Source organism: Phyllostomus hastatus, unplaced genomic scaffold (genome assembly GCF_019186645.2).
Source record: "Phyllostomus hastatus isolate PE091 unplaced genomic scaffold, TTU_PhHast_1.1 phas_scaffold_1674, whole genome shotgun sequence".
Classification (NCBI taxonomy): Eukaryota; Metazoa; Chordata; class Mammalia; order Chiroptera; family Phyllostomidae; genus Phyllostomus; species Phyllostomus hastatus.
Window position 1 is genome coordinate 21,213,141 of NW_025334011.1, and position 14,499 is coordinate 21,227,639.

Sequence of the window (14,499 nt, forward strand, 5' to 3'; positions counted from 1 at the left end):
GAAGCAGAGATGCCCTAGAAAGCCAAGCAGTCGTGCAATGGGCATTTCATGAGCAGATACCAGAACTTGGTGATGTAAAATGACTGTGAGTTGGGTGTTGTTTTTTATGACATCATATCTAAGTGGCTCTTTTATAACCCCATGGATGCCTCCTAACTTCACCCCTTTTCCTGCAGTCCTGCTTCTCCTCATTTCATTTCTCTGTGTAGTGAACCTCTTAAAGCAGATACCAGGTCACATCACTGCCCTGGCCCAAACCTTCTATTGCTTCTCCTTCTTATCCGGATAAATTCACAACATGGTTTATCAGGTCTGTGTGCTCTGGCCCCTGCTCACTGCTCCAAACACCCGTCAGCCTTCAGCTGTGAGCCCCACCTCCTTCGTTCAGTGCCTCAAACACTCTGGGTTACTTCCCATTCTGGGCCTTTACACATGCTTTTCCCTCTGCCTGGAATGCCCCCACCCCCGCCCCCAACTTCCCAAAGAACATCTCGCTATTTGGATTATCCTTGAGATCATCACCTAAATAACACTATCTCAGAGGCCCCTCAGTGTGCAAGGGTCTCCCCATTACTGTCCTCCAAGGCACCCACAGCTGTGTTAATGATCTGAATCACAGTTCACAGTTCTACACTATATTCACTCACGTGGTGTTTGGTTTGATGTGTCGTTCTCCCTGACCAGACGGCAAGCTCCACTTGAAAAAGGGACCAGCTGTGCTTATTTTATCTACCTCCAATATCCTAAGCATCCTGGGCCTGGCCCCCAGCCCCTATTAGACTGTCTTTAGCAAACACCCTCAGGATGGTTAAATAAAGGTATTTACAGTAGTCAGAGTTGAATGCACAATTTTGAAGTCTAAGGGAAATATGTAATACTTGTTGACCATATGCTGTATCAGGCGTGGTACCAACTGCTTTACGTGCTTTCTGTGTCACTATATGTCATGACAATGACACTGAGGGAAGGATGAGGGAGGTGGAAGCTGGTGCCTGGGGTATTTAACTAGCTTGCATACCTCCATGAGGCTCCTTAGGCAGCCCGACTCCATGATGCCTGGCTGTTTTATTTGGTTTTGTTCCAACTCCAATTTTTCAGATTCATAAAGCAAGAGCAACAGGCCCTGTATCACAGTTACTGTAATAATCAAAGGCCAGATTTACCTTGTGTTCTTCTGGAGAGAACTATTGATCTCCTGTGTCTGCATGCTTCCTACCAGAGATAACATATTTTAAAAATGAACTCTGCTCACACACACACAATGATTAAAACTACTCAATAACTCATTCACTGTACATAATAACCGCAAAATATGAAAATGTAAAGTCTTCCATAGGTGGTCCTTTCCTTTTTGACTTTATAGTGTGAGCTTTTAAAAAAAAATTTAGACCTGTCAGAAGTGAAAACATCAATTTCCTTTTCCACGCAGAAATCTAATAATGGAATAAAACCCAGACTTCATTTGGGGACACTTTAGCAATTAAATCTGCTTTTTGTTAACAACATCTTATAAGCTCTCCTTTTCAATCAATCTTTCTGTAAAATCTCTTTCATGGAACAGCACCTATCTGAACGAGAAGTCGCTCCAGCTGACAGAGAGATGCACAAGTCTGCAACATGGCTTCCAGAAGTTATCTAACAAAACGAAAAGGTAAGTTCTACTCTTCCTGGGTGATTTAATTTAAACATAACCATTCTATATTCAAAATGTCTTATAGCATCTTTGAAATCATCTGGAAAATAAGGCCATGTTCCTGCTCAGGCTTGACCTTGGGCTTGGAGATGCTCCCATGGGTGTGGAGGTTGGAAGAGCAGCTGACCAGTGCGGCCCAGGATCAGACCCCGCAGCGGGGACTCTGCTGGTTTGTCCCTGGGTCCACATTCACAAAAAACTCTGTGTAGTTTCTCTGGCTAAACTTCTATAGGCCCTCAATCTTTCTCAGAATATTATCAACATTCTGGACCTGATTTTAGAAAAAATGCACCCTTGTATTAAATTACTTACAATCCCAGAAAGTTGACAAATTCACCCCAAGTTCCAACTGTGGCTCACTCCCAACCTCCCCACGCTTACCTACAATCCTGTATTTTAGAGGATTTGTAACACCATCTTCTCCACATTAGGAGGAGGAGATCTAAAAGTTACAAAGCTTCAGACACAGAGGAGGCCCTGGTGGCGTAAGAGTCAGAGGGCAGAGGCACTGCCTTGCCCGTGTCTGGACGGGGCAGGGGCTGGCAGTGCTGGCCAGGAGGAGCCTGTGGGGTAGGGGCACGTGGTCACACCTGTAGTCTCCCTCAGAAAAACTAATCAGAGTTGCATTTCGCTTGCCTGACAAAGTGGGAAGGTTCTTCAGGGTAAGAGGGTTAGCAGATTTCCTCATGCCAGTCTCATGCAAGAGACACCAGTGACTTTCCCTTCTCTGTATTTTAGTGTTTTCTCTTTCTCTTCCTAAAAGTCTCTCCCCCTCTCCATTTGCTTCCTCCTTCATTCTTTCCTTCTCTCTCACTCTCTCTTTTTCCTCTGTCTATCTCTCTCTCTCCCCACTCCCCCACCTACACACACTTCTTCCTCTTATATAGTGTTTATGGAAGGAGAGTTAAAAAAGATGCCTAAAATCCATTCACTCCCATTCCTGGGGGTGTGGGAGGTTGTATGTGTGGGGGTGGGGGTGGGGAGAAAGCAAGGTAGGTAACCTTGCCTAATTTCTTTCTCACTGCACCTCTGGGTTATAGACTAATGCTTTTGTTAGGAGAACGAGACCTTATCCATTGAAAGCCCCTAGCAGACTGTTCCCTGGCTAAAGTATTACTTATTGTCCACGGAACCCAGGATTTATCAGGCAGGTCTCCATGGAGAGTGGCACCCAAGCCATCCAAGTCTCTGGGTATAAAGGACAGTGCTTCATGGTTTAAAAATTCCTCCTGTGCAAGGAACCTCACAGACCTCACCTTGAGACTTCACCTCCTATTCTGAGCCAAGGTGCATGTCCAGGGCAGGAAGCCAGGGCCGGGGAGGCCACCCTTACTGTCCCAGGCTACTCTCTGCTTTGTCTGACTGAGACTCTTGACTGACTGGATCCCTGAGATTGTTGGGAAAGCCTGACACGGGGTGAGATCTCTGATTCAAGTTGATCTAGTCTGACAGTCCAATCCTGTATGTTAGCTCAGTTTATCACAAAAGGATAACCCTACTAAAACTTTTGTTTTCCTTAAATCCCAGCTGACGGCCCTAAGTTTCCTGGAGAAATTGACTGTGCTGAGGACCTTCCATTTGCCACCCCTGATCCACTTTTCTGTCCTCACTACAGTTCAGTCTGGGTCATTCTTTGCTCCAGGAGGTCAGCTTACAGGGACTTCACCTATAGGCTCCTTTGTCATCTGGTTCCCTTTGGATTTAACCCTGAGAATAGCACTAGAAATTGATCAGAAAAAGGGAAGAAGGAAAAGCTTTCTCACTGTGGAGTTGCTCCAGCTCAGTTACATCCTTGACTGAAGGACAGCACTGCATCCGGAATGAAGGCCATGACTTGTGTTAGGATCCCTCCCTTCCCCTCCCTCGGAATCTTCAGTTTAGGAATAAACTGGAAGTAATTCCCTGATGCCGTACTTGTGTCCCCCTACATCTGGCCTAGGCCTTTACAAAGAGTCCCTCAAATGACACAGTTTAGGCCATCATTCCTGCCGGGACCCTGGCTCACCAGCCCATGCTTCTCTTCTCGAACGACAAAGTCACTGGATTTGGGTGTGGACCTAAAGTGGCTCATGGGTCATGGATGACACTACACGTTTGTTTTGACCATGAGGAACATTTGTTTGTTGTTTGTTGGGCTCTTTCTGAAACTTTTTCTGAAGGACTCAAATTCTAAACCTCTTCCAGATGAATGGCACCATGCCCCATGAAGAGCATAACTTGGAACAATTGGTCCTTGCTCAACCCCTCTACCTTCCCCTGGGACAAGCCAGCTGTACTCTTTGCCAACATGGGAAGCAGTGTGTGAAAGTTGCCTTTGCATATTTTTCTTTTTTCTTTTTAAATCTTCACCAGAGGAATGCTAGGAAAGGAGGGATGGGGCGTGGGGGGAGAGAGAGAGAGAGATGTTGTTCGGTTGTCATTTGTATGAGCCCCACTCAAGGACCCTGACCAGGGATGAACCCGAAGCCCTTTGGTGTATAGGACAATAATGCTCCAACCAAGCCACCCAGCCAGGACTGCCTTTGACTCTTAACTTTTTTCCGGACATGAACTCGTTTTGCACCCCAAAGTGACAAAGGTCCTCAACCTAAGGCTGATCCACAGCGGTGCACTGGGGCAAAGCGTTTGAGTCAGCATGGGGGAAAATTCTTTCATCCTGGGAAGTGTTCTTTTCTTTTTTTTTTTTCTTTCCTCCTTCCTTTCTCTCTTTTCTTTCTTTCTCATTTTGAGAGCCAAAGCAAATTTCATTTAGGTGAAGAAAAAGAGGCTAGGATGCAGGTTCCTAGAGACAGGATCCTCGGGTGAGCAGGGAAGAGCCGTTGCCCCGCTGCTCTCCTGGTCCCTGTGCATTAAGTACAGGTCTGAGTGGACACGAGTGAGCTCACAAGTGAGTTGTGCTGGAAGTGTTCTTTTCTATGGCAGAGAATTGTACAACTCTCTTATGCACATCCACAAAAATGATTAACAGCAGTATGCTAATCAGAATGCCTCTGCACATGCTCTCTTGTTTGCCCTCTCACTTTTTTCCTGTTGGTTTGTGTTTGGTGCTAAGACCTTTTCTCGGCTACTCTTTAGGGGGATGGCTTTCCAATACATACTCAATTTTCAGCTAGCTCGTGTAATTAGCCTGCACTGGTATTCTGTTCTGCAAAGGTCCAGAGAGAGCAGGCACGAATAGCCCATTGTGGTGACAGTGTTATTTTGCACACAGGAGACTAATTTTTTCAGTTGTATTGTCTATTGTCAGAAACTGTGCATTCTGCAACCAGTGCCATTACAGACTTACAGGGAACAATCAGGAAAGCTATTCAGTGTGTGGCGATAAAAAGTAATGTTATTTTCTTAGAAATAATTATTTAGCTCTATTTTCGTCATGGTCTGTTGAAGTCTTAGAATTTTCTCTTTCTTTAGCCACTTTGTCGTTTTCAGGTTGCTAAAATAGAATTAGGAAGATGGAGTTGTAGTGGGGGAGAAATGGTGCTCTTTTTCTGCACTAGCCTTGACTCTGTTTTTGAGTCAAAGAAAAATTGCCATTCTGAGGACTAGTGGGACAGAATACTATGTATCACAGTTTTTGTGTGTGTGTGCTTTTTATTCTCTGTTTAAGAAGACTGAACTCCACACAGTTCTTCTATCCCTAGTGACTATCACAGACTCAGCACATACTAGTTGCTCAGTAAGTTTGTCGAATAAATATAATTCTTAAGTCTTCAAAGCATTTTCTCTACCATCTCTAATTTCTAGCTTTTTAAAAATTATCCTGAAATCCATAAACTTTGACTCCTGTTTTGAAACCACTTTGTAACTTCTCTGACACTTTCTCTTACTTTGAATCTTCAGGGTTTTTTCAGTGTTTTCCCACCTTATCCTTTCCTTTTGAATGTTTCTCTGGGTTCCTTCAGCCCAGTCCTTCTCACTGGGTTATCTCCTAGATACAATATTATAATCTATTAAAAATGCTACATACCCATTTTAGCACTCCTAGTTTGCTTCTTTTTCAACCTGACAGAGATTATTTGTAATTTTTCTGACTATATTTTTAGAAAAAAATGATAATTGCATGGATAACTAAGCTGTTCATTTTAGCCCACATTGCTTCAGACTAATGAACTGATTGTTCTAAGAGCAGATATTTCATAGGGGTTTACCCCGGAAATGAACCCACTGCTCCCCACCTGGGTTTTTGTGCTTCTATGTCTGTGCCTTTTTCTTCCTTGTGCTTCTTTTCCATTTTCCCAGAGTATCCTGGACCCTGAGAAAATTTACATTTACAGTTGTTCGGTGTCTGCCATTTGGTCAGGGTAGATGAACTGCTGTAGAAAATCCCCTAAACTACAATGTTATGACACAAAATTTTATTCTTCCTCATACAACATTCAATACGGATATTCTTTCTTGAATAAGCAACTCTCCTATGAGTACTGACTTAGGGATTCTGGCCCCTTCCATCGTACAGTGTAGCCACCTTCAGCAGATGATCCCAGGCTTGCTGCTGAGGATGAAGACACTATGGAAATAGCACACACAACTTGGAAGAGCCACACATCACTTCCATTGTTTGGAACTGGCCCATCTATATATTTGGGGTCATGTGACTGGTTTTAGCCAATAGAATGTGAGTGGAGTTGGTGCATAGTTGGCACTGGCGAATGTCTTGCCTGTCTGGGAAGCTGCTTACAGCAACAACTCTATGCTATGAAAGGAAGCACCAGTCAGTGATGGTGAAACAGATATGTCTGCCATGTGTATATTAAATCATTCCACCATTCTCATCATTCTATTGACTATCAGACCTTAAGGTGTTTCTTAAAGGTGGAAGAAAATATTTTTTAAACAACAGCAGTCTCTTACATCTTTACACACTAGAGTAGTTAAATTGGTATCTCCAGTGAAGAGAGACTTTGGGATCTTCTCAGGAACAATGTGCAAACCACTGCCCTGTAGCTTCCTGAACAATTGTTAAGGCAAGAAAGATTGACTTGCACGCTGATAGTTTTTTGATAAGCTTCATGTTTTCATATTTTGGAATACAGCCTTTGCATAGGCCAGGTGTGGCTTAAACCATACACTAGTTGGTGAGTGTGTAGGCTTGATGACTTATTTCATGTAATATCATTTAAAATGACCTAGAATAATAGAACCTTCTGAAAGTAATATCCTAAAGGAGGACCATAAAGATGCTAGTTAGGATGTATGCTTTGGCAGGGTGAAAGGCAAAGTGAGTTGAATACTTGCCCTAAATGCTCTTTGTTATTTATTATCTTGGAGAGTGAATCGCAGCTTGAAGAGAAAAAGTATAAGTTATGGCAGATAAAACTTCAAAAAAAAAAAAAACCAAGTATGAGCATACCATTTGACAGCCTGCTAACAAAGCAGGTTTTTAAGTTTCAGCTTGTCTGTCAAGAAAAACAAGTTCAGTCATATACAAGATTTCCTTGACATAGAATGATGTACATATCATTCTTGTTTCTACTCAGCTTTAAATCTTTGTTACTTTCATTGCTTCTGAAAGTAATATCAATATTTTGTCTTCTCACCTCTGACCCTTTAACTTACCTTTTCTTGCGAGCTTTTAAGGGCTTCAAAATCTAACATGCCTTCCTTCCTTGGTACAGAGGTCAGAAAGAAGATGTTAACACAAAACTGCCACTCATACCAGCATGGTACATTCATAACATCTTGGAAAATTTCTCTCTGTAACGAAGGCAGTGGCTGTGTTTGCTGATATAAAATTTTAAGTAGGGGCAGGTGAACTAATAACAAGGCTATGATAGATGTCCCTGAAACTATTTTTTACACTTATAAAATAAAAATTATGCCAAATCTACTTAAAGTGGTTTAACCATCATTCTATACTTCAAAGAATGCATAAGAATAAACAATCATACAATTTAAGAACATGAAGTAACAAATTGCTCTAATTCATATATTTTCATGCTCTTAAAATGAGAATGTATGATTTTTATTTTTCCCAAAACTCCAATTTCCTCAGTTTAAACATAAAAAAATGAGATTATGACTCATAATCTCAATGTCAGGCAACTGGTTAGTGGGAGGGTAGGAAATAATTTTTTTTGTGGTTGTTGATTTTGGAAGATAACCAGTATAATCCTAATCTGACTTTCTTTTTTTCCCCTCTATCTTTAAAAAAAATTGTTGTCCAAGTATAGTCTCCATTTTCTCCCCATCACTCCTCCCCACCCCAGCCACCCCTGCCTCCCACCCTCGATCCTACTCCCGCTTTGGCTTTGTCCATGTGTCCTTTATACATGTTCCTTGATGACTCTCCCTCCTTTTGCCCCCATTATCCCCTCCCACCTCCCCTCTGGTTACTGTCAGTTTGTTTTTTATTTCACTAATCTGACTTTCTTAATAATTGATAAGAGTTTCTTAGTATTATTTTTTACCATGCTGCAAGATTGAGATAGTGTATTATATTATCATAACTTTGTCAGTGGAAATAAAACCTCATTTTCCCTCAGGAAAACTGAAACACTAAGTTTCCAGTTATATTAAATGTCAATTATGTATTCACTTCAGAAGCTTTCCCCATGCTTGCTCAAATAACTAGTCATTTGAAAGAAACCTTTAATACCAAGAGAATGACAATAAAAATAATCACACACATTTAAAGTCATTAAGAAATCATTGGAATTATTTGCAATTAGAAGTGGCACAGAGAAAGCAAGCAAATTTTACTGTTGTTCCATATTTTCAAATAGTGTAACAGGTAAATGTTAAAGGTGTACTTTAGTTACTATTTGTGGTAGCCAGACTCCCAAGATGGTGCTCGATGATCCCCTTCTGTTATTCACATGCTTTCCCTCTACCTCACTGAAGGGGACTGCCCTGTGTATCTAATATATTATTGCAGAAATAACAATGTGTGACTTTTAACACTAGGTCATGAAAGAATTTGATAATCTGCCATGCTGTCTATTGGATTGCTAGCTCTGAGAGAAGCCAGTTACCATCATGAAGACATGGAGAGGTCCACATGGCAGGAACTGAGGGCTCTGGCCAGCAGCCAGCACCAGCTTGTCAGCCATGTGCATGAATCTCCTTGGCAGGAGGTCCTTTGGTCCCGACCACCACCATCTTGACTTTGCATACTAATGAGAGCCCGGTAGGCAAGAACCACCAGCTAAGCTGCTTGGGAATTCCTGACCTACAGAAACTCTGCAATAGTAAATGTTTATTGTTGGTTTAAGCCACTAAGTTTTGCAATACATCTATTACATGGCTATGGATAAGTAATTGACTGTTTAATTCATAATTCTTTACATTATATTGTGATAGTAACAACTACCATTTGTGTGGGCCTACTATACGTGAGATAATTTAAATGCATCTATGGTCTTTCAATGGTTCTTCAGAGTAGGATTCATTATTCTCATTCTACAAGGGAAAGAAATGAGCCCAGGGAGTTTAAGTGGCTTGCTGAACATCAGACAGTTACAAATGGCAGTGCCAGGATTTAAACAAAATTCTGACTGTTCTCTTTTCACTTAGTGCTACTACTCTTAACAGGAGCAAAATTACATGTCACAAATATAGGAAGAGAAGGCATTTGACTTTATAATGTGAAGCTACTTAAAAATGACCCATCTCCAGAAACACTACCTGCTTTGCTCACCTGTGTTACGTATTTCACTGAAGCTTCTGTAGTGTACGCCCAGGTAGCATTAGCTTGCATAGCAGTCACCCCAGTCACAGCTTAGGGATCTGTGTGGCTCCTCTTGGTAAGATCACAGCTGATGGCTAATGATTGTCATAGTTCAAAAGTAATATTGGAAACCTTTGGGCCTTCCTATGTGGTAATCATGTATTAAGTTTCAATTTTAGAAACACACAGCAACTTCTAGGTGCCCAGCTCTGGGAGAGACACAGGGACAGTTGTTCTCTACCTGGAGGTGGGCATAAGGCTCACTGGGAGCTTTAGCAGAGCACATGGCTGAGAACAGCAGACAGACAACTCTTGTGTAAGGGACACAGTAATATAGAAATCATTTCCACTTTTTAGCAGCTCACAAGGTATACAGAAAGTCAAATATTTACAACAGGTTCACATCTTGTCATTCTTCTTTGCAGATTCCTCTTCATCTCCCCTCACTTTTTGACACCAGGGTGTCCCGGAACTCAGTTTTCAGGCCTCATTTAACTTTTTTCTTCGTTCTTCATTCTCAGTCCTCAAGGACCTCATTGAGTCTTATGGATTTAAATACCACCTACGTGCCAATGATTGCTAAGTTTAAAGTTCCTGTTTAAAGCACTTTCTAGATTTGTATGTACCTCTGCCCAATAAAACACCTATAAAGAATCTCAAACCTAACATATCTCCACAGCATCTCCTGGACCTCCCCTTAAACTGTAAGCTCCAATAGTCTTCCCCACTTCAGTAAATGGGGAACCTATTCTTCCAGTGATCAGAGCTAAATGCTTGGAGTTACCCTTGATGCTTCTGTTTTTATCCATCCTAATATCGGTCATTAAATCTCACTGGCTACATTCAAATCATATCCAGAAGCCTATTGTTTCTTCCAAATTCTGCCACTTCCAACCTGGTCTAAGCCATCTTTATTTCATGCCTAAATCATGGCAAACATCTCTTAATTGATCTCCTGGCTTCTACCCCTGCACTCTTAGAGACTATTCTCAACAAAATGTACACAGAGACCCTTTTTTAAATATGTCAGATCAGGTGACTTCTTTGTTTCAATGTCTTCCCATTTCACTCAAAATATAAGACAAAATTCTTACAGTAGTCTGCAGGGTTCTTGTAGGCACTTCTCAAATATATATGTAATATATTTTCCAATGACAAAATAAAGGAGCAAAGCTGCATTGAGCTAAGGAATTGACTACAGATGATAAAGTAAGAGTCATAACAATGTGTAGTTTGGTTTATAACAATGAATGTAATACTATGTAACAAAAACTCCACACAAACAAAGAAAAGGGAATAGAGCTATATAAGAGTAATATCTTGATATATCAGTACAATTAAACTTGTATAAATTGGAAGCTGATTCTGAAGAGTTTATATATGAGGTTTGCCTAGAAAAAGCCCAGCCACTGTTAATATAATGAGAAGGGTTTTCACAATATCAGTATAAACTGGCAGCCAAGGAGAGTGGACTGGAATGCGCATGCATGAACAATGATGCCTTCACTGTATTAGTCAGTGGGGGCAGTAGATGGCATTCAGTGAACATATGTACTGTGTGGCCATTGCATTCAAAATTACTAAGTGAGTAGAGCAACAGATCTACATCAAATTTTGTGTTAAGCTTGAACATTCCTCCACAGATGCAGGCAGACTTTTTGGGTGATCAAATCACCCAGGTAACTCAGCCGCCTAAAGTCCGGATTTTGCACCTTGTGACTTCTGGCTTTTCCCAAAACTAAAATCACCTTTGAAAGGGAAGAGATTTCAGACCATCAGCGAGATTCAGGAAAATACAACAGGGCAGCTGATGGTGATTGGGAGAACTGTGTGAGGTCCCAAGGTGCCTATTCTGAAGGGGACTGAGGAGTCATTGCCCTATGTACAATGTTTCTTGTATTTTGTATCTTCTTCAGTAAATGTCTTGATTTTTCGTATTACATGTCTGGATACTTCCTAAATAGACCTCATATATGGTAAATTCTAAAGCAAACCAGTAAAAATGTAGTTGAAAATTATTAAAGACATTAAAATGCTACATTAGAAAATATTCACATAAGGCAAAAGAATGATACCATGGAAGACTAGAAGAGCAAAAAATACCTCCTACATGTAAAGGCAGAAAGTAAAATGTCAGAGTAAATAACTACATAACAATAACATTAAATATGAATGGATTAAATCATGTAATCAAAAGCCAGAGATTGTCAGACTGGATTAAAAACACGATCCAACTCTATACTATTTATAGGAGATATACTTTTATTCAAAGATACAAACAGATTGAAAGTAAAAGTATGGGTAAAGGCGTATCCTGAAAACTGCAACCACAAAAATGTTAATAGAACTAAGGACAGCAATTTTATAATCACAAAAGTGTACAGGCTTTTTTTCTGAGATGATGAAAATGTTCCAAAATTGACTGTAGTGATGGTTGTACTACACACCTGTGCATACTTTAAAAATCATTGATTTGTATACTTTAAATGGGTAAATTGTATGGTATATGAGTTATACCTCAATAAAGCTGCTAAATACCTTAATGGCCTAGAAATCACTCGGGATTTTACTTTAATACAGAGTCTGATTTTGTAGGTCTGGGAGGGGCCTGAGACTGCACTGCTGACAGTCCTACTGTATGATGCCTGCACTGCTAGTTGGAGGGCCACACTTTGAATAGCGCAGCCTATCCCATCGGCTTTCTCGTTACCTTTCTGACCTCATCTCCTGCCACCCTTATGAGTATGTTCATTAGTGACTAGTGGATGTTTCCAGCCTCCCTAATGATCTACTTTTTCCTCAGACATGCCCTGCCTGCCTCTGCCTCAGACCTTTGCACTTGTCATTCCCTTTGCCAGGAACACTGCCATCCCCACATCCCATATGTGCACAGTCTACTTGATCACCTTGTTCAAGGCTGTGCCCAACTACTAGCTCCACGTGAGGTCTTTGCTAACCAACACCCTACCTATTTCACATACTTTCATTCCCTCTTTCCCTGCATTTTCTTCACCATACTAACTACATTGTACTTCCATCTGCTATTAACTTGCTTATCATTTGGTATATTCGTTTGCTGGGGCTGCCATAATAAATTACTACAGACTAGATGGCTTAAACAACAGAAATTTATTTTTTCTCAGTTCTGGAGGCTAAAAGTCCAATATCAAGGTGTTGGTGGGTTTGGTTTCTCTTAAGGTCTCTCTCTTTCGCTTGTAAATGGCTACATTCTCACTGTGTCCTTACATGCCCTCTTCACGTGTGCCACACTCCTGGTGTCTTTCTGTACATACAGATTTCCTTTTCTTGTAAGAACATCAGTCAGTTTGAATTAGAGCCACCTTAATGGCCTCATTTTAACTTAATCCCCTTTTCAAAGGCCCTATCTCCAAACAGAGCCACATTCTGAGGTGCTAGGTCCTCAGCACATGAACTTTGGAGAAGACAATGTAGCCCATCCATTTCGTTTATTGTCAGTCATTTCCTAATACAATACAAATTTTATGAGAGCATGTTTTTAGAAAATCTACTTTGTTCATTATTATATTATTGCTTACTAGTATAGTACCTTGCACATAGCAGATGCCCAGTAAGTATTTATTGAGTGAGTACATGAAAACCAAAGGGTAAGTGTTGAAGAGATATGTAGTAGATTTGGATGGTGCAAAGGGCACAGAAGAGGGGGAGAACAACTCTGCTTATGGCAGCCAGAAGAATTTAAAAGGCAAAGAGTTATAGCCACTTGTATATGGCTTAGAAACCTTACCAGGTATACTGTCTACAGCTAGCTCCTTCACTACTGTAACTCACTCTAACTATAAAATATGACTCTTAAAGAAATAGAAAAACCCTAAATTTATTGGTTCTTTTGGAGTTTTTAATGTATGGGATCCCATGTTTGAAAATTGATAATATTAGATTACTGTTTGTATTTTCATCTCTGGATGATATCTTCTTATCTTTGGTGATTTCTTTCTGTAAGCTTGAACAGTGGGTAATCATTTTTTTTCATCTTCAGAAATCTTACAGTGATTGTGTTGGAGAGGAAATGTGAAAATCTTAAATAACACTTCATTCTTTGTTTATTCATTCTTTCTATCCTGGTGATGGATTTCCATGTTGTTGATTCTTATGAAGGAGATACTTTTTTTCCCCCTCTGAGGTACTACTTGGTTTTGGCATTATATAAAACTAGTCCAGTGAAGTAAGTTCAGTTACTCTGAATCATCCTGATAAGTATGAATCATGAATAGGTTTCCACTTGTGGAATATATTCCTTGTTAACCTTTCAGACCTGCTTGCTACCCTTTTGTTTTTATTGCATGCTGTAGTAGGCTGACTTTTGGGGCTGCAGTATTTGGACTCATAACCTTTGGCTTCTGGTTGTAGTCAGCCTATAGGAACAGAAAAGGTTTAGGGTATTTAGATCCCCGAATCTGCCTCTGTGGGCTTGGTTTAGGGGTGACTACATCCTTTACAAAAGACCACCACTCCTGTCCGGCAGTCTTCTTCTATGCCTAGAGCGCCAGCTTCTTTGGGGCTGCCTATTGACTTGGGGTGGTGACTGCTTTCTTGCTCTGCCCCAGCTGCTAGCCCAGGTGCGCTGTAGCACCCTGTGCAGTCTTTCCTTTTCCACGCCCCGCTCCCATTCTCTTTCGGTCTAAGGTTAGTCTTTGCTTACAGGATTTCATAGCATGTGTCTCAAACATGTAATTAATATAAAAACCCCAAAGGCTAGTTGTGTAGGGCAGAAAAGTGTTCTTTAAAAAAAATCATTATCTGCCTTTTCAAATGTGGAAATTGAGAGATTTCACTGGGGCTCTGAAGAAGAACATTGGTGTCATAGGTAGGAGTTAATTCCTGAAGCAGTTTTAAAACATTTGACTTGTTGAAGGAACACTAAAAGGTATGGAATGAATAAAAGTTTGAGATTCCTTTCTCCTCTGCCAATGGACAATAACCACGGGATTCTAATTAGAAGTTACCATCATGCAGAGTTGAGAACAATGTAAATTGAATCCTTCTGCTTTTAGTAGATGAAATGTCAGTATGTCAGCACTATTCGTAGTTCAACTCTGTCTACCTGCTACACACTTCTCTTTGTTAGCTGTTAGACACTCATAAACCATTTCTTTAAAAA

General features: G+C 40.7%; 1 protein-coding gene across 1 annotated transcript in view; it reads left to right on the plus strand.

Moving 5' to 3' along the window:
- ST8SIA6 (ST8 alpha-N-acetyl-neuraminide alpha-2,8-sialyltransferase 6) overlaps window positions 1–14,499 on the plus strand; it is a 132,488-nt gene that overhangs the window by 66,878 nt on the left and 51,111 nt on the right. The window contains 1 exon segment of the mRNA XM_045858027.1: window positions 1,562–1,651. Within this exon segment, the coding sequence (XP_045713983.1) occupies window positions 1,562–1,651 (90 nt within the window).